The sequence below is a fragment of the Heloderma suspectum genome, chromosome 2, assembly GCF_057233095.1.
Source record: "Heloderma suspectum isolate Gila_16-S chromosome 2, 16-S_ref, whole genome shotgun sequence".
Taxonomy (NCBI): Eukaryota; Metazoa; Chordata; class Lepidosauria; order Squamata; family Helodermatidae; genus Heloderma; species Heloderma suspectum.
The window spans coordinates 209,764,426-209,789,769 of NC_139459.1; the positions used below are offsets into that span (position 1 = coordinate 209,764,426).

General features: G+C 43.4%; 2 protein-coding genes across 4 annotated transcripts; one reads left to right on the forward strand and one right to left on the reverse strand.

The window, feature by feature from the left end:
• COG1 (component of oligomeric golgi complex 1) lies at positions 1-18,923 on the forward strand. 3 transcript variants are annotated; one of them, XM_084837557.1, is made up of 15 exons: positions 56-457; positions 1,855-2,099; positions 4,979-5,160; positions 5,815-5,985; positions 6,085-6,241; positions 7,543-7,753; positions 8,464-9,255; positions 9,912-10,058; positions 12,476-12,637; positions 14,596-14,723; positions 15,837-15,945; positions 16,620-16,729; positions 16,821-16,899; positions 17,610-17,649; positions 18,717-18,882. In XM_084837557.1, exons 1-14 carry the CDS (start codon positions 128-130, stop codon positions 17,625-17,627), a joined length of 2,841 nt encoding a protein of 946 aa, XP_084693683.1. In that variant the 5' UTR covers positions 56-127; the 3' UTR covers positions 17,628-17,649; positions 18,717-18,882. The 3 variants fall into 3 exon arrangements, with proteins under 3 accessions (XP_084693682.1, XP_084693683.1, XP_084693684.1); XM_084837556.1 differs by lacking the exon at positions 17,610-17,649 and having other exon boundaries at positions 1-457; positions 18,717-18,923; XM_084837558.1 differs by lacking the exons at positions 56-457; positions 1,855-2,099; positions 17,610-17,649 and adding an exon at positions 2,525-2,728 and having other exon boundaries at positions 18,717-18,923.
• VCF1 (VCP nuclear cofactor family member 1) lies at positions 18,522-25,269 on the reverse strand. The gene is made up of 3 exons (XM_084837564.1): positions 25,116-25,269; positions 22,493-22,589; positions 18,522-19,891 (listed from the first exon to the last, which is right to left on the reverse strand). Exons 1-3 carry the CDS (start codon positions 25,160-25,162, stop codon positions 19,652-19,654), a joined length of 384 nt encoding a protein of 127 aa, XP_084693690.1. The 5' UTR covers positions 25,163-25,269; the 3' UTR covers positions 18,522-19,651.
• Positions 25,270-25,344: the final 75 nt, after the last annotated feature.

A 25,344-nucleotide genomic window follows, 5' to 3' on the forward strand; every position in this document is an offset into this window, starting at 1 on the left:
AAGATGGCGCCGGGGAGCGGGCGGAGAATGGCGCCTGAGCGGGAAGGGCGCCGCCCTCCCCAGAGGGGGCGAGCGTGACGCGTCGGGGGCGGGCGCGGGGCGGCGCGGCGGCCGGCGAGAGGCGGCGATGGCGGCGAAGGGGGCCGAGGCGGCGGCGCTCGACGCCCTGAAGCGGGGCGGCCCGGGCGCGGCCGAGGCGCTCTTCGAGGCGCACACGGCGGCGGAGCTGCGAGCCGCGGAGCGGCGGCTGCGGGCGGGCATCGAGGGGAAGCGCGAGGAGCTGCGGCAGATGGTCGGCGAGCGCTACCGGGACCTCATCGAGGCGGCCGACACCATCGCCGAGATGCGCCTCAGCGCCGAGCGCCTGCTCGAGGCCGTGCGCGGCCTGCAGCAGCGCCGGGCGCGAGGGCGGGCCGGGGGCGGCGGCCAGCGCGGCCCGGGGCGGCCGGCGCGCCAGGTGGGCCTCGCCGGGGGCGCGGCGCGGCGCGGCGGGCGGCGCTCGCCCCTCCCTGGGTCTCGCGTCCACGCGCGCAGCGCCCCGGAGCGGGGCGCCCCGCCTCGCTGCTTCTGCGCTTCACCCGTCGCACTTGCGCCTGCCGCTGCCTTGCGGCCGCTGGAGGCGCGGGAGCCGTTTCCTTGCTCCTGCCCCTCCGAAGCGTAAACGAAGCTGGGGACGGGGTGGCGAGTGGCGAGCGAATGACGCCCGGGCGGGCCAGGAGGTGGTGCCTGGGAATCGGCTGTAGTCCGTGGAAGCTTGTGCCAGAATAAATTTGTCAGCCTTTTAAGGTGCAATAAGATTCCTCCTCGGTTTTTGCAGCAGCTTGCTAGCCGGAGCGCCACTCCGGAAAGTTTTTCTGAGGCGCAGGAGCCTCCGGCAGTGGATACTCAGGGGTCCTTCTGAAAGTGGTAGCTTTGGGAATTGGTGCAGGGGAAGAGGATCAAACATCCAGTGGTTGTCTGTGTAGGTTCTGTGTCTCTCCAACTCCTTAAGCTCAGTCTTGCCAGAAAGCATTCTTTTTCTCATCCAGTTACATTTTGAGCTTCACAGTCAACATGAAATGTCAGAGTGCTTCCAGTCGGAGGGCTCCTAGCACTACCAATTAGAAGGCATTGTGCAGCTATTAACAGATTTTCTGCAGTAAGAAAAAAAAGGCAGAAGTGGTGAGAAAACATGGGAGGGTGACGCATGGAAAACATTGCTGGGAAAACCCTTCCTTCCCTGTAAAATTCCATGAGTGTGGCAAGGTGATCACCTTGTCTTAAAGCAGCCTGAGCTTTGGATGGATTAATTAATCCAAAATTGCTCACCTCCCCGCCCCCTTAATAGTTCACTACTGTTGATTAGAAGCATCTTACCCATCAGAATGTATTGAAACAGAAAAAGACACCCATCATTATGGGTACAGAAGTGTTTTAAAGGATCAGCAAATGATCTGGGATCACACGATGCTGTTAAATTGTTAAAATAAAAAGTGGTTCCTAGCCTGGTCAGGGAGATCCCTGGGAGTCCAATGTGAGCTTCCCCAAAGAAGAGCATAATAAAGAATGAGAGCTAGCCTGTGTTAAATGACATGGTGTGAGTTCCATGTCTAATAGCCTTTCCTATTATTAGGCATCCTTCATCTTAGTCAAGTATAGCCCCTGTGGAGTTTTTCTCCTGCCTTAGATTTGTGAAGTAGGGGAGGCTTGCATTACATTGGTTAAGTGTAATGTTATGTAATAATGTGTAGATTTATAAAAGTGGATAAAACCACAGATACATATTGGCAACAGTTAATCCTTCAAAATGCTTTCAGTAGAGTTTGCATAGACAGTAAGGTCTTTTATAGGGTGCACTTATTTCTCCCTATCTAGGCAATATGCCAGTCACAGGAGAAATTCTACAGCTTGGCTGCACAGATCCAGCTGTTACTGCAGCTTCCTGAGAAAATCTGGAGTGCTATGGAATCCTCTCAGTACTTACATGCCACACAGTTGTACCTGCTGTGCTGCCACCTCCATGGCCTCCTGCAATTGGATTCTTCTGGCACTCACTACAGCCCAATTCTGGTCCGCTTTCCTATCCTTGTGAGACAAGTAGCAGCAGCTAGCCATTTCCGGTAAGCAGCCTACCATTTTTTCTTCCCTGTCCTTGCTTAGGGTGCAATTCTATGCATGTTTAGACAGAAAAGTCCTACAGCTCCCACATGCCCCAGCCAGCATGACTACTTGGAGGATGCTGTGAGTTTTAGCACTTTTTTCTGTCTATACATGCATAGGATTGCACTCTTAATGTCATATTGCTGTGTTGTCTTATTTCGAACAGTCAGCCTTCCTGTTCCAAGAATGCAGATTTAGAAATGGTATCGGGGATGTAAAAGATAGATCTTAATAACTGGTAGGCAACCTCAAAAACCATAGGACTGCGATTGCCTCATTGAGGACAGAGCAAGGTTTCTAGCTCTGAATCTGCTGATTTCCATAAAATTCTGGGAACCTCAGCTCATCGTTGTGAAGATTTAAGCAATACTTTTATTTATTTATTTATTATTACATTTATATGCTGCCCACTAGCTGAATCTCTCTGGGCTGTTCACAATTGAAAAAAAAGAAAAGGTGCAGCTCTTAAAATGTTAAAAGCCAACAGTGATATCTCTGTATCTTTATCTCTATCTCTGTGTGTGTGTGTTTTAAAGGCGGGAACACAGCCTCTTCACATAGCCCCAGCGTTTGGCCTTAGTTTGCTCAGGTAACTTAACCCTCCTAACCTGGCTATCAAATGAGTTTCTTTGCTATTTTGCATACAAGGAAACAGAGTTCAAAAAGTTAAACAGCATTCAAACTGTTTTCTGAGTTGGCAATAAAAAAAATAAAAAGCTCTGTTGCGTTTGGTTCCATATTTTGCTTTCTGTATAAAAACTGAAGCAAACGTGTTGGTAAGTGGATGGACTTCCTAGAGTTGTCAAAGGTACTCACCCTGATGCTGCTAATAGGAGAAAGCATATCAGCAAATGGGTGCTGCAAGTGCATTTCCCCAAGATGAAAAGCCCAGTTCAGATGCTGGGGCTGTGCACATGAAGCCACAGTCAGAGTTTTTGCAATACCCCTAAAAAGAACAGATTATTGACTCTATTATAGAGACTGACTGGGGCTTTGCACGCACAGCCCTAGATCCTGAATTAGGCTTTTCAGCTTGTGGAATTGTGTATGTTTCCCTGGGCTCCTTCACACTGAGCTTTTATCCTGCGATTGAGATTGCTCCTTCACAGAAGCTTGCGGGCTCTTTACATGATCCCATGATCATTCAAGGCGTCTCCTGCACTAAATGCCCTTTGTTCTGTTTTTAAATAGATTGCAGATAATGAGCGCTTCCTCTGTGAAAAGCATAAAAGCGGCAAGAAGAGGAGCGAGATCAATGAAAGATAATGGAAGACTCCGATATGGCGAGAAGGAGGGGGAAGGGGGTGGGGGGAAAGGAAGCACGTGAAAGAGGGAGTCATGATCCTGCCTTTAAAACGGAAGCAGAAAGCCCCGTTTTAAATGCAGGATTTTAGGCTGGTGTAGAGATGGCCTGTATAGACACTTGGTCCTGTAGGATCTGGGTAAATGTCTTTTGGTAGTATCAGAGTCATATATTAACGTATTTAATGTTTTAAATATTACTCATATATTAATGTATTAATATATTAAAACTCCCCCTGATGTTGGATTTGGACATTTCTCACGAACAGTGTCTGCTGACTCTTCTCTTTTTCTTTTGGACACACAGTCTTATGTATGCATGTATGTTTTTAAACCACCCTTCATCACATAGATATTGGAGCAGTGTACAAAGAATAACTCAAAATGATCATTCAAACATGTAGTCCAATGAAAGCAATAAAATACTATTATAAAACATTTTTATTAAGAAGGCAGTAAAAATGCAGTAGGACAATTAATGAACTTAGAATGCCTAGTCAAACAGAAAAGTTTAAACCTAGCATTGGAAGGATTGCAAAGTTGGTGCCAGTCATTCTTTTATGGGGAGGAAGTTCCACAGTCAGGGTGCCGTAACAGAGAAGTGCTCTCACCCGCATTGACATTGATACGTAACGTGTAGAAGGTACGTTGCCCTGCCCTCATCATAACAAACAGGTGGGCTGGTATAGGGAGAGATCCACTCCTTCTGGTATTTGGGTCTCAAACTGTTTCAGGCTTTAAAAATCAAAACTAGCACCTTGAATTGGGCACAGAAGCGAATAGGCAACCAGTGCAGTTCCCTCAGAATTGGTGTGATGTGATCTCATCTGACTGTACATTGTGGCAGTCACACTTTGCATCAGTTAAAGCTTCTGGATGATCTTCAAGGGTAGCTCTACATACAACGCATTACAGTAATCCAATTAGGAAGTTACCAGCACATGGAAAAACATGGCCAGACTATCCCTGTTTGTGAACAGTCATATCTGGCAAACCAATCAAAGCTGGTACAAGGCACCCTGTCGTCGAGGCCACTGGGGCCTCAAGCTGAATCAAGGACTACCAAGTTATGCACCTACTCTTTTAAGGGGAAGTGCAAGCTCATCTAGAAATCTAATTACGGGCTCAATCCCATACCTATTTAGACAGCAAAAAGTCCTACAACTCGCAGGGTTCCCATCCAGAGTTAGGTGTGCTTAAGCCCATAGCCTAATGGTTGGATGTAGGCCCAAGCCAGCTTCGCCTGCCTGCCCCCCTGTCCCCATCCCCTACTTGCTTTTAACTTCAAGCCTGATGAAGAGGGCGGGACAGCTAGAAAGGGGTCTTCTTAAAGGTTTTGCTGTACTGTAGCATTTGGATTTTTTTTTTTTCAGCCAGGAAAACTACCTTTGCTTTCAAAGTAAAATATTTAATGAATTTAGGACTTCTTTTTCTTTTTGATGTTATGCAGCCCTAAGTGACTATTTTTCTCTCTGACTCTTGCTTTGAAGTTTAAAGTCCTCTGTTGACAACGTGTCCTCATATATCTCCCAAATAGGTCAACTATCCTACAGGAAAGCAAATCACTACTAAAATGCCAGACTGTTTTGGACCAAGCAGTAGCAGAGGCCTTGTGCTCCGCCATGCTTCTTGAGGACAGTTCTCCACGCCAGGCTCTGGCAGACTTCTTGCTGGCCAGGAAATCTGCAATTCAGCAGCTTCTGAATCAGCCCCATCATGGTTGGTACAAGTACAGTGCAAACATTGTCCGCTCTTTCTCCTTCTCTGAACTTTTGTTTCCTCCATAAGCCATAGAAACTAAACTAATCTCTATTTGGCCCATTTTGCAGGTTCCTTCCCACACTGAACAAACTACAAGGGTATTTATCAATATCAGAGATGCCACTATTTCCACATTAAACAGTGGTGTGTGTATATGTCTTGTTTTTGAAGAAGTCACTAATAGCTCAATTTAAGCGGCTGTGGTGTTGATTCTTGTTCACAGCCACATTAGTGTATATATGTGTTTCCGGTTCTAAAGTAAGGCATTTCCAATTACTGTGGCTAGAACGGGCTATGCTGAGATACACATTGGTGCATCATAAGAGATGATGTTGCAGGTACACTTTTTCTGATGGATTTTCTTAATGATGGGCTGTATCATCTAGGATTCCCCCCCCCCCCCCCGCTTTGAATTTTGAGGGTAGGGAAATATATTAATTATCAAGTGATCTCTTTTTTTGGCTAGCCAGGACAGCAGGTTCTATATAGGCAAAAGTGTTCATCGATCCATGAATACACTACTTCTGCCCTTCAAAGTGGATATTCTTAGCTGCCTAACAAGAATGTGTGTACGGCTGCTATGATTCATTGGTGACCTTTTTTTACAAACAGATGCTGGCATTAAAGCGCAAGTCTGCTCTTTGGTGGAGCTCCTAGCCACAACTCTGTATCAGGCTCATGCCCTCTTCTATACCCTGCTGGAGGGAATGCTCTCGGACCCTTCTCTCCCCTGTGGCTTGCTCTTCTCAACACTGGAGACCATTACAAGCCAGCACCCAGCAGGTGAACAGTAAGACCAGAAGTAGCTTTTCCAATTAGTGTTTCCTCTCTGTTTAGTTTAATCCTCAGTGACCTGATCTTTCTCCTACACAATTTTCTTAGGTAAAGGCATCAGAGTTTTGAAGGACGATACCAAATTGAGCAGCTCGTTCAAATACTTGCCACCTTCCATCACAGAATTCCAGCCAACACTCAGAACTTTGGCACATCCCATTAGCCAGGATTACCTTAGAGAGACACTTCAGAAATGGATCAACATGTGAGTCTGTAAGGAACTTTGCTGGAGAGATTTGTCATTGTGACCCAGTTGAAAAGCACACTGCATGTTCCCTCATAGATGGTAACTCTGGTTGTGTGAAAATGGTTGTGGTTGATATCAATCACCTTCTGAATTCTGCAGATTGAATGAATGATGGAAGAGATGCAGCTTTCAAAAGTGTACATGCATATTTTAAAACACCCTAACCATTATGGAGTCTAGCCCTATACTGGCCACACTGTAGATACTACTGTTTCCAGCTGTCTTGGGGTTGTCATGTATTGTGATTCACAATATAGGATAGCAGGCATATCTAACATTGTGTCCTAGTTTTCTCTAGCTACAAGATGGAAATTCAAACTGGTTTGATTTTTCTTTGTCAGTATCAGTTTAAAAGTCCACTTTCCTCCTTTATGCTCCAAATACTGCAGATGAGGAGGCTCAAGGTACAATATGTTTGAACCCTCTTCTTCCCAGTACTCTTGTGTAAAACACTGGTGAAAAAGAAGTTCCTAATTTCATTAAAGGCAGCCGCCGGCGTGATCACATAACTTGGTGCTGAAGGAGTTGCACTGGTTACCAGTTGTTTTCCGGGCCAAATTCAAGGTGTTGTTTTTGACCTTTAAAACCCTATGCGGTTCTGGCCCAGCCTATCTCAAGGAGCACCTCCAGCAACACTAGACAGGCCACTCAACAAGATCAGCCTCGGATGGCCTTCTCTCTGTCCCATCAGCCAGGACAGCTAGGCTGGTGAGGACGAGGGAGAGGGCCTTCTCTGTGGTGGCCCCCACTCTGTGGAACTCCCTCCGTAGGGAACTCCGCTGTGCCCCCTCTTTAATGAGAAAACTTGGTTGTTCAGGCAGGCATTTGGGGTGGGTTACAGTATTTTTAAATAATATTTTAATGTATAATTTTACTGTTTTAAATTGTACTGTTGTACATCACCCAGAGTGGCCAGGTGACCGGCCAGATGGGCAATTAAGAAATTTAATAAATAAATAAAAAAATTCAAGCATCCTTCCACCATGCATCACCTGCTCTTCCAGAATTTCACAATTGGCCACCTGTGCATACAAGCTTCCATCTCTTCCATTTACCTAGCACGCTCTGTGCAGGGAGTGTTTTCATTTATCTTTACATTTTCTCATCACATTGGTTCGTGGTTGTGTACATCTAGCCCTTGTTGTAACCAACAGAGTAAAGGCCATCATTCATTTAAGCATGTAAGTACTCTTTAGTGCAGCTTTTAACTGCAAAGAGAGTTGTGCAATTAGCTACTCATCTCCCAGCATTTCTTTCAGGTGCAATGAAGACATCAAATCTGGGATCACAAACTTGCTGGTATATGTGAAGAGTCTTAAAGGGTTGGCTGGCATCCGGGATGCTGTGTGGGAGCTGCTCACCAGTGAGTCCATGAGTCAGAACTGGGAGATGGTATGTCATCGGCTCCTTGACAAGCCCATCTCTTTCTGGGAAGATCTGTTACAGCAGCTCTTCTTGGACAGATTACAGGTAAGATATTGGCAGAGCTTGGCTGAATAACTGAAAGGGTTACAGATTCAGCCAAAATTTAGTCAATGTCAAGGAAATCCAGCCTGGTTTGGGACAGTAGCTCCTCCTGAATACAACTACATCAGCGCTGTTGGTGATGTATTGAGAAATTTCCTCTCTGGCTTTGCTGATGAATAATCACTGTATAACAGGGATTTTGTTTATAAGGGGACTCTCATCTGCCCTTGACATTAATAGGAAAAAATGGAGGCTATCCACAGCAAAACCAACTCATGATTTGTTGATTTCTCCATTGTTTCCTCGTAACTCCCTAGCCCTCTCTAGATGCAATTCTTTCATCCTGTAGACTTGCCCTTTTTACCAGAGCACACCTCCTTGCTTACTTTCCAGAGACAGGAACTCTCTTGGCTGCGAATTTGGTAGCAAGAGATGTTCTATGCTAAACCTTTCCAACTTGGATTAATTATTATTTGGTTCCTCTGGCTTCCACTTTGCGTGGAACCATTGGAAAAAAGTAGGAGAGTTAGAAAAGGGCGGATCTTAAGGAGATTTCTCACAACCCAGAAGTTACAATTATGTTCACCAACCCATGTATTTCCTGCCACCCCTTAAAATCATCCCCATGCTTCTCAGCAGCACGACAGTAAGTGATGAAACCAGCTTTTGTCTCTGTATAGTGAGCATTTCTTCTTTTTTCTTTTCTTTTCCAGACTCTGACAAAGGAAGGATTTGATGATATCTCCAGCACCTCCAGGGAGCTCCTTGTTCTGGCTGCACAAGAGCTTGAAGCTAAATTTGACACCTCTGCCCAAAATAAGCATATCCTATTTGAACATAACATGGCCTCTTTCCTGTGGTCAGAGAATCCTAATGACTTGCCACCTGATGCTGCCTGGATAAGCGTGGCAAACCGCAGTCAGTTCACCAAAAGTGCGTTGTCTATGAAGGCTCAGGCCCACAGCCCTAGTGTCCAGAGCTTCTGCAGTGCTCTGGATTCCAAGCTAAAGGCCAAGTTGGATGACCTTCTGTCCTACTTACCCTCAGACTCTTCTTCATCTAACGATACTCTGCATGTGCAGTCCAAGAACAGATCTGCCTTTGACAGATTTGCGGATGCAGGCACAGTAGAGGAGCTGTTGCGCAGCCACTGCATCCGTTGTGTGGATTATATGCTGGGCTGTGTTAGGGAAGAGCTGCATCGTGCTCTGGATGTGCTCCAAGGATGCACTGATGCTTTGCATAACCCCAAAATCAACACCATTCTCTTCATGGCACGGCTCTGCCGGTCACTGGGGGAGTTGTGCCCACATTTGAAGCAGTGCATTCTGGGAAAATCAGGTTGCCCAGAAAATGTGACAAGGGAGCCCTGGCCTTTGAAAAAGGTGGGGAAAGGGAAGACTCAAGAAGTGAACCCCATACAGGCTAAATGGCAAGAATTAAAAGAACGTCTGCTGCAAGATAGCCTGTCTGCCTATCGGATTTGGAGTATAGCTGTTGCTAAAGTGAGTGTCTTTTGTGGGGACAGGGGAGTGCGGGGAGATACCTCTTTCCTATTGGATTTTGCTTTGGCCATTTTCCATGTCTATCTTGGTTGCCTCCCATCTTATTATAAGCACAAATGTTTCTTTTGTTTGTGGGGATCCTGTTACTATATACATGAAAATTATAGCACATTGTAATAAGACAGAAAAATGTCTGGGAAATATTTGCGTATCTGCAGGAGGCTCTTGAACGGTAGAAGAACACCATGAAGAGCTTTGGCTTTTCCATTTGTCCTTACCACAGCTCTTACAAGGCAATCTGCTGGGACAGCAAATAGGATAGGGCTAAAGTTGGAGCTGACGACGCCTAATTCTGTAACCCTTTCCTTTATATCTGCATCTGCCTCCCATCATGTTAAGGTCATACAAGTTGCTCCATAGGGGAATTACTTTTTGGCACGCATGTTAAATAAAATAAAGGGGTTTGAAACTAAGGAATGTAAAATCGGTAGAACACTGATAATGTCTAGATGGCAAATGTCAATTTTCAGTCATTTCTAATTTCAGAGATGGCATGGTGCTTATATGATTGCTATTCACTGACAGTGTTAACGGGTGTATGTAGCAGGATTGACTCTGACACTGTCCTGCTACTGTTCGTTTGTATTTAACGCTAGGTCCTGGTTCAGAGTTTCACACAGTCATTGCTGAGGGATGAAGTTGGGTCCATTCTGGCAACAGCCACCAACTGGCAGGAGATTGAAATTGAGGAAGAGACTGAGACTGGAAGCAGTGTAAAGTCCAAGATACGGCTACCTGTCCAGGTGGGATGGAATGGGGTGGAGGAATGCATACCATTAATGAGAGCTCAGTCTTATGAACAAGGATCAGTCTGTACAATATTGGGTCAAAGTCCAAGGCCCCGCAGCCCAATGGGTCCCTGAATGACCACCCAGAGGGTGGCATGTGATGAGGATATCAGGACAGCAGAAACAAACTCCATTTTATTCCTGTAGACATGATGGTGCTGTGATTTAAGTTGTGAAACTGAACATGCTCAGAATGATTCTTTTTAAAAAATCTCTTGTCTATTGCTCTAACAGATCAAGAATGTAGATGCAGCTGTAAAGCATGTAATGGTGGTTGGGGGCAAAGAGAAACATTAGTTGTGTGCTTCACAACTGAAGTAATACTCAGAGCTGTCTATAGGGTCCCCATAAGATCATTACATCCAGGGTCTAAAATGATCTTCCTGCTTGAGGAGAATGCAGAATTCCATAAAAGTCACAGTGTAGCCTGATAGCTGGGGGCGGGGGGCGGTGTCTGATGATACCTCAGTTGCTAGGGCCCTATGCCTGCCTCTAACGTCAAGTGGACTGAAACCATTGAAGCCCCGATTTTTAATCATTCTCCCCCTGCCCTTCTGAAGTGCTTTCCTTTTGTCCCTGTCACAATAAGTTTTGAAGTGAGATTTATACAAACTAAGAAGTTACAGTTAGTATTAATGTCTGCTGTTTGAACTTACTTACAAATGTGTATATTTTGACTAGAGAATATAGAAGGTTTGTACGCAGACTTTAGCAGGGGCGAATAATTTATAGTACCTCTATAGGTAGTTAATGGACTGTGTCATTATCAAAAGAAGGATCTTGGGCTTGCAGTGGATAGCTCAAGGAAAATGTCAAGCCAATATGCAGCAGCTGTGAAAAAGGCAAATTCCTTGTTGGGGATCATTAGGAAAGGGATTAAAAATAAAACTGCCAATATCATTGTGCCTTTATGCCAGGGGTGGGTGACTTTGGGAGCTCCACAAGCTGCACCCTCACCACACACCATATTTTGGCGGCAGCAGCATCAAAACAGTTGGTGGTTTGCTGCAGAATTTTGACGGAAAACTGCAACGGTGTTCTAAAAAGGCCAAATTTCACTTTATTTGGAGGCTTTAAAGCTAAATTTGGCCTTTTTAGCCCACTGTTGCAGTTTGCCACCAAAATACAGCAGCAGACTGCCAGTTGTTTCGCTTTTGCTGCCACCGCCACCACCACAGCAGCAAATGTGGCAGCAGGGGGCGCACTTAAGTCCAGAGTGACTGCATTTGGCCCATGGACCGCATGTTACTCACCCCTGCTGTATACAAATCTGTGGTGCAGCCACACTTGGAATACCGTGTACAGTTCTGATCACTGGACCTCAAAAAGGGTAGAGCTGGGAAAAGTGCAAAGAAAGGCAACCAGAATGGAGCAATCCCCTTATGAGGAAGGTTACAACACTGGGGGCTTTTTAGCTTAGAAGAAGGGTGAATAAGAGGGGCTATGACAGAGGTGCATAAAATTATGCATGTGTGGAGAGAGTGGATAGAGAGGTGTGTTTTTTTTATCCCTCCCAATACTAGAACCCATGGTCATTCAATGAAGCTAAATAGTGGGAGATTCAGGACAGATATTAAGCTATAGAATTCTCTACAAGATATAGTGATAGCCACCAACTTGGACTGCTTTAAAAAGGGATTAGATAGATTCATGGAAGATAAGATTATCAATGACTATTAGTCATGGTGACTATATGCTACCTCCAGTATCAGAGGTAATATCCTTAATACCAATTGCTGAGGAATGTGAGCAGGAGGGTGCTATTGCATTCATGTCCTTCTTGTGGGCTTCCAGTAGTTGGCCACTGTGGGAACTAAATATGGACTAGTTAGGATTCTGATCTGACATGGCTCTTCTTATGTTCTTAAGTATGGGATTGACAATGGCCCAGCTCGCATGTAACCACTAACTATGGGTAAAGCAACCCATAATTGATTGGAGCTGTTCAGGAGTGAGTGTGCCGCCTCCTACCTGCTCATCCCTTCTACTTTGCATCTACTTTCATAAACAACCCAGGAACACCCCATTCTTGGGTTGTTTGCTGTGATGTGTGAACTTGGAATGCTGGGTTTTGGGGAGAAATAGCCCAGAGCTTTAACCCATAGTTTGTTGTCAGGTTAAAACTCTGGGTTGTTTCTCCCTCAACAACCCAGAGTTCTGCATTCGTACTTCATGACAAACAAGTGGATGCAAATCAGCGAGCATGCAGGAGGCAGCTTGCTCGCTTGCTCTGGCACAGCTCCGTCTAACTATGGGTTGTTTAACTCATAGTTAATTATGTGTGGACCAGGTCATAGTAAAAAACAAAACAAAAACCTCTTCCTTTCAAGAAAGCATAACATTTCCCTATTGCACCATGATATTCTTCACAGCCATCCTGGTGTGTCCAATCCCTCCTCTTCAGCTTGTGCCAAGAAGTCAATCGAGTTGGAGGGCATACTCTTCCCAAGGTCACCTTGCAAGAACTACTGAAGACTTGCATGACTGAAGTACTAGCTGGCTATGAAAAACTGGCAGAAGAGAAACGGGAAAAGGTTGGCATCTGTGAACTACTGCACGTTGTTAGATTATTTTTGAAATTCCTGCTGCAGTTGTTTGAAAAGATGGGAAATTACCGTGTGGTTTGCTGAGAGGAAAACTCCTGATGGGCTCCTGTTTTACCAGGCTTGCCAACTGGGGAAATTCTGAGGAGTCATGGTGAAGAAGCTGCAAGGAACATTTAGATCTTTGGCCAGCTCAGGTGCCACAGGGTTCCATTATTGCTTGCATATTGGCCCCCCTGCATTTATAAACCTGTGTATTGTGAGATCTTGATTCTATGCTGAAGAGAAAAAGATACTATGTAAGAACAAGAAAATAATTTGACTTGATTGGACAAGTCTAGTATTGTGTCTCTTGCAAAATGCCATAAGAAAGTGCAGGGTAAATAACTGAACACTTACAGAGTGATCCATTCGCTGCTAATCATCTCCAGGTTTTTTAAACACTTTTCCAGAGTAATATATGGTGGAATGACCCTTCATGAAATGCAATGGCCATCAACTTTTATAAAGTCAGGATGCACCTATTACATTTAATTATATCCCACTTTTACTTCTTGGATGTCAGACCATGCCTAGGAGCCCAATATGCCACATGGGAACCCCCATTTTGATCTTGGATCAAGGCAAAATAATATATATCTAGAACTCTTTTCCTATTCATTTACTTCTTTTCCTTAGATCGCCAAGATAGTAGGATTGCATCTCACCAAAAGGCAAAAGGGTGTATTTTTTTGGACTTAAGCATACTGTTGGCCTTTTCAGATTTTCATAGTAGCAATTGGTCTACATAATTACAAGCTCAACTTAGTAAGGAAAAAGTATACTTTAAGCCTGAACTCACCCATGTTTGCCCATGAGTAAATCTGATTTTAATGGGATTACTTACAGGTATGAATGTGTAAGATTATGGCACTAATCTTGCTATCTATGGTACTAAAGAAGCAGCACTCCTACATACAGAAGGTAGGGCAGTGCAGGGATAGCCATGGAGCATCCTTGCTTTCATACTACTACAGCTCATTCAGTTAACTTAGGTAGGAGGTACTTTTCCATGAGGTGATCCCACATCGTCGAGGAACACATCTGAACAATGCAACTACACGATCTGGTCTAATCACATGGGTCTTTCCTATAGAACTGGTACTCTTAATGGAGTGATGACTCCATTGGAAAGACCCAGATGTTGGCATCATTCTGACATCATACAGCCATGTGGGATCGCTTTATAGACTCTCACAAAAGCAACTCTAATTGAATCTGTTGGTACGTCTAAAGGCCACCTAAGTTCACTGAATGAACTGTAGTTTCACAATTGGCCTTGTTCTACTTTTTTATGTATGTGCTGTAATTCTTTTAAGAGGCACATGGATGTTGAGTAGCTGTCTCCATTATGAGATATTTAAAATTCAGAGTAATAAGATGAGATTTCAATAAACCTTATCAAGTGCTAGTGTGAATACATTGACTGGGTGCAGGCGCAGGGGGTGGTTGGTCAGGGAAAATCACTGACATATCAGTCCCAATATATACAAGGCAAAAGTGACTAGATAGATCTCCAGCTCAACTCAACATTAGGAATTCCTCAGAGAAGTCTTCAACTCATCCTCTTAATAGTCATTGCTGTTACAAATGTTTTCACTGTTTTGCTGCTGCAGTTGTTTAGTCAGTGTGATTGCCATGTTGGTCCCATAGCATGAGAGATATGGGAGATAGGTACAGGTGACCCAACTGCAGAACATATTCAAATAAATGAACACGCATATATAAAATCTCCATGGTACTTTAGATGTTGAATGGAGCCAGGAGATGCTATTAGTACTGAACCACATGATGATTAAAGTAATTATTGACTTTACTTTTCCCTTCAAAAAATCTGTGGGGATTGGGAAACTAGGGATTCTTATGAACAAACCTGTTTAGATATTTTTTCTTCCATCACCTGTTTGCAGAAAGAAGGGAAGTTACCAATCACTCAGAACAGGGCTTTGCAACTCCTATTTGACCTTCGGTATCTGAATATCATCCTGACAGCTAAGAGTGAAGATATGAAAAGCAGCAGAAACAAGCAAGACTCCAGGTACAATACAACTGCAGGGCTTCTTTTTGCTATCCTTGCAGATGTCAAAATATTGCAGTACTCTTTGTGTTCCACCCACCCTATCCTAAGATATCACCTCCTCATGCAGTACGTACGTGAGGCTACAAGCAGGGCTAGAAAAATCCCAAGCATTTAGTTGTCTAGAAATTTGAACTGTTTTCTCAGCCCTGTGTACACCTAGTTCTTACTCATTTTAACACTTTTTGTGCCAGCCCTGACTGCAATCACACGAGTAGTAAACGTGGATGCAGTTCAAGGGTTAATTATGATAAATCATAACAAAGTGGATGCTGCACACACTTTGATACAGACCAGTCCCTGGCATAGGGCAGTTTGAACAGGGATATAAGCAGGTGAGCCTGGCTGAAAAAAAAGTCTATACTCCACTCATTGCAGAAAGAAGGGTTGTTGCTAGTCATCCAGAAGAGCATTCACCTCTCAACAATAATTATGAGTAGCAAGATGCCCCCACATGTGTAACTTCTGTATAAAGTTCTATATCGGAACAATTATTAAGAAAGACACCTCGGAAAAACATCTTCTAACTTTGCAGTTATCCACACATACCTGTTAAATAGAAATCCTACTGACTAGCTTGTATTTCTTCACAAATACATCAAGAGATGGTCAGTGGTGAACCAGTGCTCCTAGAAACATGGGAAGCCACAGTAGCTTCAAGGAAGGGTTACCTCAAGACAATTTTGTTACGAACTGGGCAGCTTGTTATAGCATCTGAAGCACTTTAATAGCTAGATCTTTGAGTGGTAGGATATCAGTTCAACTCTTAACTCGAAACTAGACTGTAACTTTAAATATTTAAACTCCTTTCTCATTGCATTAAGGGACTAATCAGTAGCTGGTTAGCTTTGTTCCGTGTTAATCATCCCATTACAGAATAGTTGGAAACTGTTTAAATTCCTGCTTTTTGTGTTTTCACTTGAGTCTGTTTTGGACTTTTTCTCCCCGCCCCCCTGCTGCATGTGGAAATATAACTTTTTGGCCATGAGGTTGTCAGAGTGTTTTCCTATCCATCTGTGGATTACTTTTGTGTTTCAACATTGCAAACAAGATAGTTTTCCCATCTTGTTTCAGGATTGAGAGACAGACAGACTTTCTGGAGAGCTATATAGATCCCTTTGACCTGGATGTCTTTACTCCACACTTAAATAGCAACCTTAATCGCCTGGTGCAACGAACCTCTGTAAGTTCAGAAGCTGCATCCCATTGGAATAAGATATAAATGTTGCAAAGTATGTTTGGCTATACTGTAAGTCTACAAACCCATTTATATTGGCTCTAAGGACAGCAATAACAGAAGAGTTTTGCAGAACAGGATGCTTAATCATAGTGGCTAATTGAGCAAATACAGCATAAAAACCATGTAATGCACTTTGTTCCTAAGCAGTTCATTAATCAGTGCAAATATAAAAATAAAGGGGAAAAACAAAGGCAAGTTTTAGATAGTGCTATAACTATGGATGTATTCACATGTTGGACCACACTTTTGATTAAAAGGTGTAATATTTCTCAACTACCTACACTAGAATCAGTTTGCACTAGAATCAGTGTTGCTTTTCTGAATAGCCATAACTAAGAATACCCCACAGGGCTGCATGGATTTTGTTCTTGGAAGTTCATGTGTGAATGCTTGAAGTCTCGAGTGATATAATGTACAGGCTCACTTGAAATCAGAGGGGGAAAGGGAGACCCACTGGTTTTAAACAAGTATGGACCGATGACAATTATAGAGCATCCTTTGTGTTTATATGCACTTCCTGTGCTGCCTTTTAATCAATAAGTTTCGATTTATAGTTGACCGAACACATTGCAGTTGAACCTTCTGCCATTAAGACGAGTACTTTTTATGTGCTCTAGGTCCTATTTGGCTTATTAACAGGGGTAGAGAATCAGTACACTAGCCGAAGCAGTGCTTTAACCTCCCAAGAATTGCATAACATCCTACCTCTAGCATCTAGTCAGATCAGGTAAGTGACTCAAGCTATAAGCAATAAAGTACTCCTTGGAACCAAAGCATCTGGGAGTCAGAAGAATCTTATAACTATGTTTGTTTTTAAGATTTGGACTGTTGCCACTCAGTATGTCAAGCTCTCGCAAGACTAAATCAGCTCGGAGAAACACTGGACATAATGCTCAGGTTGGTCCCTTCTATTCTAGCCCAAGTTTTTCCTACACACTTGCCTAATGTTTACCAGTGCAACTAATCTTAAGGATTTTATATTCCTGGAGAGCAGTTTAGAATGAGATATTCATAATAAGATTGCTTTGAGACACCTCAGAATTAGTATAACATTTTCTCATTTTGGAATTTAAATTGCCTGTTTTACAGGATAACAACTGAACTAATCAAGTATTAAATAACTTGACAAACGCCATGTTAATTGTAATAGGAATTACTAGCAACATCAGAATACTAGTAGACTTGTACATCATCTTCTCCACACTTAACCTCAGCTTATCTTACTTAAGGTACAATTCTATGGCCATTAGAGAGCAGCTAGGTGGCCATAGGATTTTTCTTTTTTCAGGAACTGACCTTGTAGGTGGCAGTTTGTCTTTGGCTCCACGCTTGCAAGAGCAGCATGGAGCAGGGGGAAAGGGCGTGTTCCTGGGGACAGTGGAAGTGCTGGTATGACGCTTCCTATGTGCTGTCCAGCCTCCCCCCCCCCCTGCTCTGAAATTGGCCCTCTAGCCACAGATGCAGGGCAGCTGGAGCATGGAGAAGATCCCCTTTGTGCTCCACCCACCCTGGATAGTTGGTTGCCTCTGAGTATTACCACAGGATTGCACCCTTAAGGAATGCTAAAAGGATGCCTGTCTAACTCTGTCTTTTACCCTTCATTCTAGTATGATGCTGACCAGTAACCCCTGAAGAAGCCTTGTTGGGGTATTAAACCTTCTGTGAATTGAGTGGCTTCACCCTTTTGTAGACTTGCATTTGTAGAAAGCTCTTGCTCAGATACAAGTTTCTTGCAATCCATAGAACTTGATAGCTTCTATCAAGCTACCAGGTCATCTAAGAAACCAAATGCATACTAGCAGCTGCCTGTTGCACTTGTTACACTTTTCCTTCTGTGTTGCTGTGGAACCAAAACCGCCTGCAGTGTGCTGAAGGGGCAGGGGCTACCAAAAGGCAGTTTCTTGATGTGTATTGGAGTCTTACCTTTTTTTAGTGCTACTACACTAATGTGCTGTTTCACCCTGTGTTTTTAAAGGTTTATTGAATCCATTCTTTAAGAAAAGAATTACCACCCCAAATTGATTTTTTTTTCATCTACTTAAAGTAAGCTATAGTATAGAGTAAGAGCAGTCTTCTGTTCCTATGGCTACAGTACAATATGCACATATCCTACAGTAACTTCATTTTAGATTTAGGAAAGCAATACGTGATGGACTAACATAACCCCCACTTTAGTGTTTATCTGTCAAAGTTAATTATGCTACATTAGAGAAAAATGGAGTCCCTTCCTGGTTAATAAAGTGCTGCTTCCCACTGGTAGGAATAGAAGTAGGCCTTTCAGAGTAAAGGAAAGCCTTTGAGTGCCTCTGCTGTCAGTAATCAAATGGACCTCACTGTGCATGCATTGGAAGCCAACCATTAGATTTGTGGTAACTACCAATCATGCCCTTATTCTAAGTTGGAGACACTTTGAAGCAGTGGTCTGGATACTTAAGAATCCTGAAAGCTCACAATGAGGTCAGAGCTCCTTCATGCATCAAAGGACTTTGGCCAAGGGTGAGCATTTTTTCCAGCCAGCACAGAGTGACACTCTTTCCTCCCTCAGTTCTCTGTGCTATACAGAGAACTCAGGGAAGGAGTGGCATCTCTCACTTTGTGTAGGAGGTCACTCCTACACAATTGCATTTGTGGGTCTGGCTTTATGCAGCTACTAATCAGACTGAGTGGGGCCCAGATTAAAGAGAAGTTACTGACTTTTGCATTAATTTTAACAGACTCCAACTGCTGCCCTAATGAGAGCAGAAGAGACGTTCCGCCCTGGTTCCTTTTTCAGGCAGCTTGCAGCAGAGGAGGAGGACACAGCAGTACCATCGTTGTTTAAACTTGGCTGGCTCTCAAGCATGACCAAATAATTCAATAAAATGTGAACTATTGTATGTGAACAAAAAGCCTCCTGAACAGTTGTTTCACAACCCAGCCTAACTTAAATTCCATTTCCTTAAGTTTCTGATACTTATCACCAAATCACCTAAAGATGCAGGATATGTGTTCTAGGCAACTTGAAGTTATTAACAGAAAAGTTCTACTTCAAATAGCTGAATGTATTCAGATAAACATAAAGCCAACCCAGTTCAATACACAATCAAAGGAACAGCTCCTGCTCGAATACAGTAAGAAAACAAGCCATTTGCACTCCTGTTCTGACTTCAATAAAACCATCAACTATGCTATAGAATCTTACCCGCATTTTCATATAGCCATAATACATACAAATAGTCACCCTTTCAAAACATTAATTTACCATAAAAACATACTCACTATTTATTGAAATTAAAAAAGACTTATAAAACTGAAGACAAATGTTTGAAAGGATTTTACATAAAGCATCAGTAACTAATGAACAGATTAAGAAGTCAGACTGGACTCATTATGCACTCCTATAATACAGAAGTGGATTCTTAGACCCATCAAGACATGTCAAAGATCTCCACCCAACCCAAAAGAATCCTATAAAAATTGCTCCAAAGCCCCCTTTGCATTGCAATAGTGCAGCAAACCACAAGTAAACAATTGCCTGTTAACCTGTTATTCCAAATACAGACTGAAAAAGCAACAGGCATTTTGTGCAATTTTAACGAACTTTTAAGTTGAAATATCTCATCACACAGTGCTGTCCCCCTTCACAGAAGGCAGGGAACTGCTGGGCTCATCATGTTGCAGGACGGCCCCTGCTCTGTAAGCTATGGAAGTGCGCCTCCTTCAGGATCTGATTGATGTGGAAGTAAGGACCTTGGCATAGTGCAGACTGCTCATGGAAAGACTGAGGAGGTGTCACAGGACTTGATCCTGGGATCTGGTGTAGGCTGGTTTCAGGCCCATTAGCTCTTTCAGGGCTGCTTATGCTGCTGCTGCTGCAACTACTGGTACTGCCGCTTTCACTGCTGGAGGACTATGGAACAAAAAAGATGGCCAGAAATGCAAGTCATTTTAGCTTTAATCCAACATTATCTACACATCTCAAGTACACCTTTTTCTGGGCTGCTCTCCCATCTCCTGGCCTCCAAACCCGATCATCCTGTTCCTACAGCGAGCCCAGTTACTGACAAATTGAACATTTGGGTGCTGTGTTTTTACAATGCAATAAAAAAAGCTACAGGCTGCACTGTCACATACAAAACCGTAACAGACAGCTGCAATGTTAAATGCTGAATATATATGTATTCACAGCGTGTTGCAAGAGATTTCTCTTCATCAAGGGCAATTAAATTCTTCAAAGAATTTGAAGAATAGTGAGTTAGAAGCAGAGAGTTCCGCTTATCATTTGGAAGCTTTGAATAATTTAATTGCCCTTGATGAAGTCTCTCAAAATGTGTTAGGAATACAAATACATTGAGAATTAAACACTGCAGCTGTCTTGCTGGGGTTTTATTTGGCTTTTACGGCTGTCTTTTTAATCCTCATTGCTGTTTTTTGCATTGTCACATACCCCAAATGTTACCGCATTATCTGTGCAAATTTTCAATTTTACTTTGTACTATTTTCTCACAATTCATAATTTTGAATAACATTCTCACAAACTGATCTGAGACAAAAATCCAATCTAGGCACAAAGGAAATTGCCTTGTTGTCCATCTAGCCCAGTATTGTCGACACTGACTGGCAACAGCTCTCCAGAGTTAACACACAGGAGTTTTTCCTGCCCTACTTGGAGATGCTGGGGATTGAACTGGAGACCTTTTGTATACAAATCATGTGCTCCACCACTGAGCTATGGGCCCTCCCAGCAGTTATTTGAAGCTCTGCCCATCTGCTTGAATTTTTATATCAACCCATTCTCTATCAACCCATTCTACACTACAAAAAGAAATGCAGAAAATCTACAATGTAGCCTCAAGGCTACCAAATATTGTAAGAGTCTTTTTGCATAGCCCATATCCTCTTTTGTGAAGAGCCAATTTCAGCAGACGTTACTAATCAGATGCATAAAGTGGATTGGACTAAGTACACACACCTCCCTATCATCTTCTCAGTTTACTCCATATACCTGATGAGGCAAGCTTTGGCCTAGTACAGCCATGATAAACAAATTGTCCTCTTTCAGTTTTTCCCGCTACAAGCTATCACAGGTATTCTGGAGTATTTTGTTTCAATCCCATTGTTACACAAAATAACATCCTAGATAATGTTGCCAATCTCAGTGTTAAAATATCTCCAACCTGAGAATTGCAGAATTAAATAGGAAGGTAATCACTAGGAAGCTTGTAAGTTCACCTATAGCAGGGATGGGCAACTTGTGGCCCAACAGGTATCGTTGGAGTGCAACTCTCATCATACATCACTGCTGGCTAGGGCTGATGGTAGCTGCAGTCTAACCATGTCTGGAGGGCCACAAATTGTTCACTCTTGACTGGGAGAATTATGCAGTCCTGCATAGTACAACACAGAAGGTATACATGTACACCAGATTCTAAAAGCATGTCAAATGTTTTTAGTTATGTGAAGCAGCTAGCAGGCTAAGAACTGCCAAATCTCTCTGGGGCCAATCTGCTAGACAGCAGATACACATTTCAAGTGCCAGTGAAAGAGCAGCATGAAGAATTACATGAACATTAACATTCAGCACCGTTCAGACTGGGCTCTAGAGAAGCTCAGGCCTGGAGTCAGAAGTTACATTTCAGAAGACTAAATCCTATGTCACTATTACAATTGTAAAACAATCCAATATCTGTCTACTCAGAAGTAAATTCCACCGAGTATAGTGCAGCACACTCCCAGTAAGTGGGTATAGGATTGCAGACTTAGTGTATGCTTGTCTATAGTCAGCTTGTCTCAGCTGATTCCTGAGAAGCCCTGAACACATTTGCTAGAAGATTCTAAAGTTGAACTAAGGTGGTCTGAACACAAAGGAGATGTTACCAGCTGCACTGAGAAATACGATCAACACAATTTGGAAATCTGTATTTAATATCCGAAGTACTGATTCATGCACATACACAAGTACTAGCATGAGAACATCTGCCTTATCATGGACAGAGTGTTCCAGCTGCTCTGCCCCACTCCTTTGCCTTGGGAGGTCCTCAGTGGATTCTGCTGAAATGGCCAAAGAATGATACCAAGGAAGACAAAGGCAAGAAATGCTGCCTGAATTGATATTTCTGTTCCTGGTAATAAACCTGATCATATTATGAGAATCTTTTGCAAATCACCCTTGGGCTATAAAGCAGGATACAAGTAAATTAACGAACACATAACTCAGATTCGAATACCTTATTTAGACAATCAGGGTTTATGAATCAGCTTCAAAGACAAGAGCAGTATTTCCATTCTAGTAATTAAATCAAGTTAATCACTTTCCTTTAAAAATACACTTTAGCTAAGGGAGTTTAATATTAAACAGAATGAGATTTTACTGATAGAATGAGATATTAATATCAATTATCCTTCTTCCAGACTTATATTTACAAGTTTTACCTAACTGTTCCCATGTACCAATTAGACAGAAATTCCCAGAGCAAAACATTGTCATCTGTGAATTTTGAGTGCATCTTACCTCTGTATCCCAGGAGTCCTGAAAAACAGCATTTCTGCTACTGCGTTTTGTTTGTGGGATGGGCCCATCCTCTTCTGTGCCATTCCGTCTCCTCTTCCTGAAGCAAGCAATGGAAGAGCAGCAGAGAGTTAGCCTAGTTGCTGTAGTAGTATACCTTAATAAAATAATGTTGCAGCTTTAACTCACAATGCAGTAGCCTATGCAGCTCGTGCTCTAGCAGGACTCACTGCTAGTACCATCGGAAGCTAGCAGTTACTCAACCATCCAGAAAGGGCAGAAACATTCGTTTCCAGAATGCAGCAGTCAGTGGAGCTTGCAGAAGTGCTAGTTCCTGCTGTGCTAGCGGTGAGTCCCACGGGCGCAATGAAACAAGCAGAGTTGCAGCAGCAGTATGGATACTGTCCCCAGACTGTAAATATTACTGCTACCCTGTTCAACCCGTTTGGAATGTTTATATTTTTCTTTAGCTGGCCATTACTAGTAAGGAGTACAAATCCAGAATAGAGCAGTATCAAAAGATGCCATTGTAAAGAATCTATATAATAGAAGAGCTCTTTTTATACCACTCATCATCTATTGCCCTATGAAATGGTGGAAGAAAATTCTGCTAAAGATTAATCACCTCTTAAAATTAGTGTCTGAACCTCTCCCAGACTGTTTGAGGATCTCAATGCAATACTCAAGAGTTCTCTAAGCGACAGGCATTTCTAAAAATAAGACTGAGTGTTCCGAATGACATCTGGCTATATTAGAAAAACAGTTATGTTCTTTAGGGTGATGGTTTTCAACCAGATATCAGTGTTTAGTTTACCTATCCAAGTGTGCCAGCAATAAAAGTAACAGTCAAATTATAGAAAATGTTATTTTGAGCCCAAAGCAAGCAGAGAAGTTACCTGGAATCATGACATGTTGTTACTGAATTTGCATATGTTCTGCATGGATACCTTCATTTTGCCTTAAGGGTTCATAAACAAAGTCAACCCTAAAAGGTACTACCAAACCAGTTTTATATATTATTTTGGGGAAATCCACAGAGCAGTGACTGTGGGCAACAGCTACTGCTTTAAGCCCTTTGCAAAAGATTTAACAAATGGTTCAAAAGCTACCTTGAGGACCATTCTTTGGGCAGAAATATACAAAAAAGTAAATTCAATCCCTGCTTGTCTAGTCCTTCCATTTTGGGTAATATTTCTCTATGCTCTTATGTTATCATCTCATGAAAGAAGGGATAACATTACATGGTACCAGTTTGCTAAGTGAGGAAAGCCTATCAATGCATAGTATTTTTTCCTATTGGTATTATCACAACATGGATGGACTCAAGGCTTTTCTTTTTATCACACTAGCTTTCCCCAAATATATATGTTGGCCTATAACGGACCTCAAGCAACTTTATTATCAGTTTGCTACTAGCATCTACAGGGATAGTGACACACAAAAAACTACACGGTGGCTGGGAATGGACTTCACAAGGGGAACAACTGCACTAACAGGTGGTGCGTAAATGGGTCTGGTGTACAAACTGAAACTCGTGCCAATATTCAAAGTTGATGTAACACAGTGGCTAAACATGATTAGGATTGTACTGCATATGCGTGAGCCTCATTCTCACTACAAATCTCACCTCAGCCATGAACTCACTAGGTGGCCTCAGGCAAACAGTTATCCTTTCAGTCTCAGCCCCACGTTTGCAATATGGGGATAATACAAGACCTGCTTTACAAGGCTGCAAAGGATCACTGAGACAGTAGTTAGAAGGTATGTCTAGACCAGAGGAGGCTCAGGTTCAACTCCCCACTCAGCTATAAAGTTCACTGGGTGACCTTGGACCAGTCACAATCTCTCAACCGAATCTACCTCACAAGCTTATTGTAAAAAGGAAAGATCCACACATACCACCCTGAGCTAATTGAACAAAGGATGGAATGTATGTGTAATAAATAGACACTTTGAACATTCTAAAGCACGATATAAATATCTAGATTTCAAAAGTGGGGACGGGAAGGTCAGTCAAGGGAGAGAATGGAAACGGGGTGTGCATTTAAACTGCCCTACAAGACGCCTCGTTAAAATGGTCGCTCCCACCGGAGATCACATCGCTTTGAGACAGAAGGGGCTCCTTAAACTGACTCAGAACCCTCTTGTACTTTGTATTCTATTTATTTATTTATTTATTTATTTCTATACCGCCCAATAGCCGAAGCTCTCTGGGCGGTTCACAAAAACTAAAACCAAAGAGGACACAATAAAGCAATACGAAACACATAAAACATTGAAACCGCGGTAATCAATACAACCAGACTACAACCAGAATAAAACCTAGCAGCAGTGCAGCTTTACTTTGTAAAGCGCCAGGCACAGTGAAGCGGCGGGTATTATTGCAGTAATAAGTGATGTCGCAGGCATTATTACTCCCCTCCCCCCAGCAGCAATAGTAATTAACAGTCGGCCTTGGTGCAGCCACCGTCCCCACCTCCCGGCCCTCCGCTGAGGCGGCCGCGCTCGCAGCCTGCGCCCAGCCGAGGGAGCCAGGCACCTCCCGCTTCCTCTCAGGCCGCCGCCCGGCTCCGCTCCAGGCCTCCCCCGCCCCTCCGGCCACCGTACGCCTCCCTTCCGCGCCCACCTCTGTCGCGCTCCCCGCTCGCTTGGCAGCGCCCCCCGGCAACTCATGGCCGGACCGAGCCGAGCCGGTCCCCGCAGGCCCCGCTATTATACTCCCAAACAACTCCCCCTCCCCCGCTCCGCCTCCCTCCACCACCAGTCGCCGCTTCCGGTGCGCCCGCCTCCTGCGCAGGTGCACTGGCAGCGCAGAGAGACCGCGCGCCCCTCCCCCGCGGAGACTTCTCCGCTTC

What these genes read in the sequence shown, in the direction of transcription:
- COG1 (XM_084837556.1), top strand. Translation starts at nt 128, where the DNA reads ATGGCGGCGAAGGGGGCCGAGGCGGCGGCGCTCGACGCCCTGAAGCGG. An exon ending in GGAGTATAGCTGTTGCTAAA is followed by an intron (nt 9,256 to 9,911) that starts GTGAGTGTCTTT and finishes ATTTAACGCTAG; the next exon opens with GTCCTGGTTCAGAGTTTCAC. An exon ending in ACACTGGACATAATGCTCAG is followed by an intron (nt 16,900 to 18,716) that starts GTTGGTCCCTTC and finishes TAATTTTAACAG; the next exon opens with ACTCCAACTGCTGCCCTAAT.
- VCF1 (XM_084837564.1), bottom strand. Translation starts at nt 25,162, where the DNA reads ATGAGTTGCCGGGGGGCGCTGCCAAGCGAGCGGGGAGCGCGACAGAG. An exon ending in GAGCGGGGAGCGCGACAGAG is followed by an intron (nt 22,590 to 25,115) that starts GTGGGCGCGGAA and finishes TGCTTGCTTCAG; the next exon opens with GAAGAGGAGACGGAATGGCA. An exon ending in AGGACTCCTGGGATACAGAG is followed by an intron (nt 19,892 to 22,492) that starts GTAAGATGCACT and finishes TTTGTTCCATAG; the next exon opens with TCCTCCAGCAGTGAAAGCGG.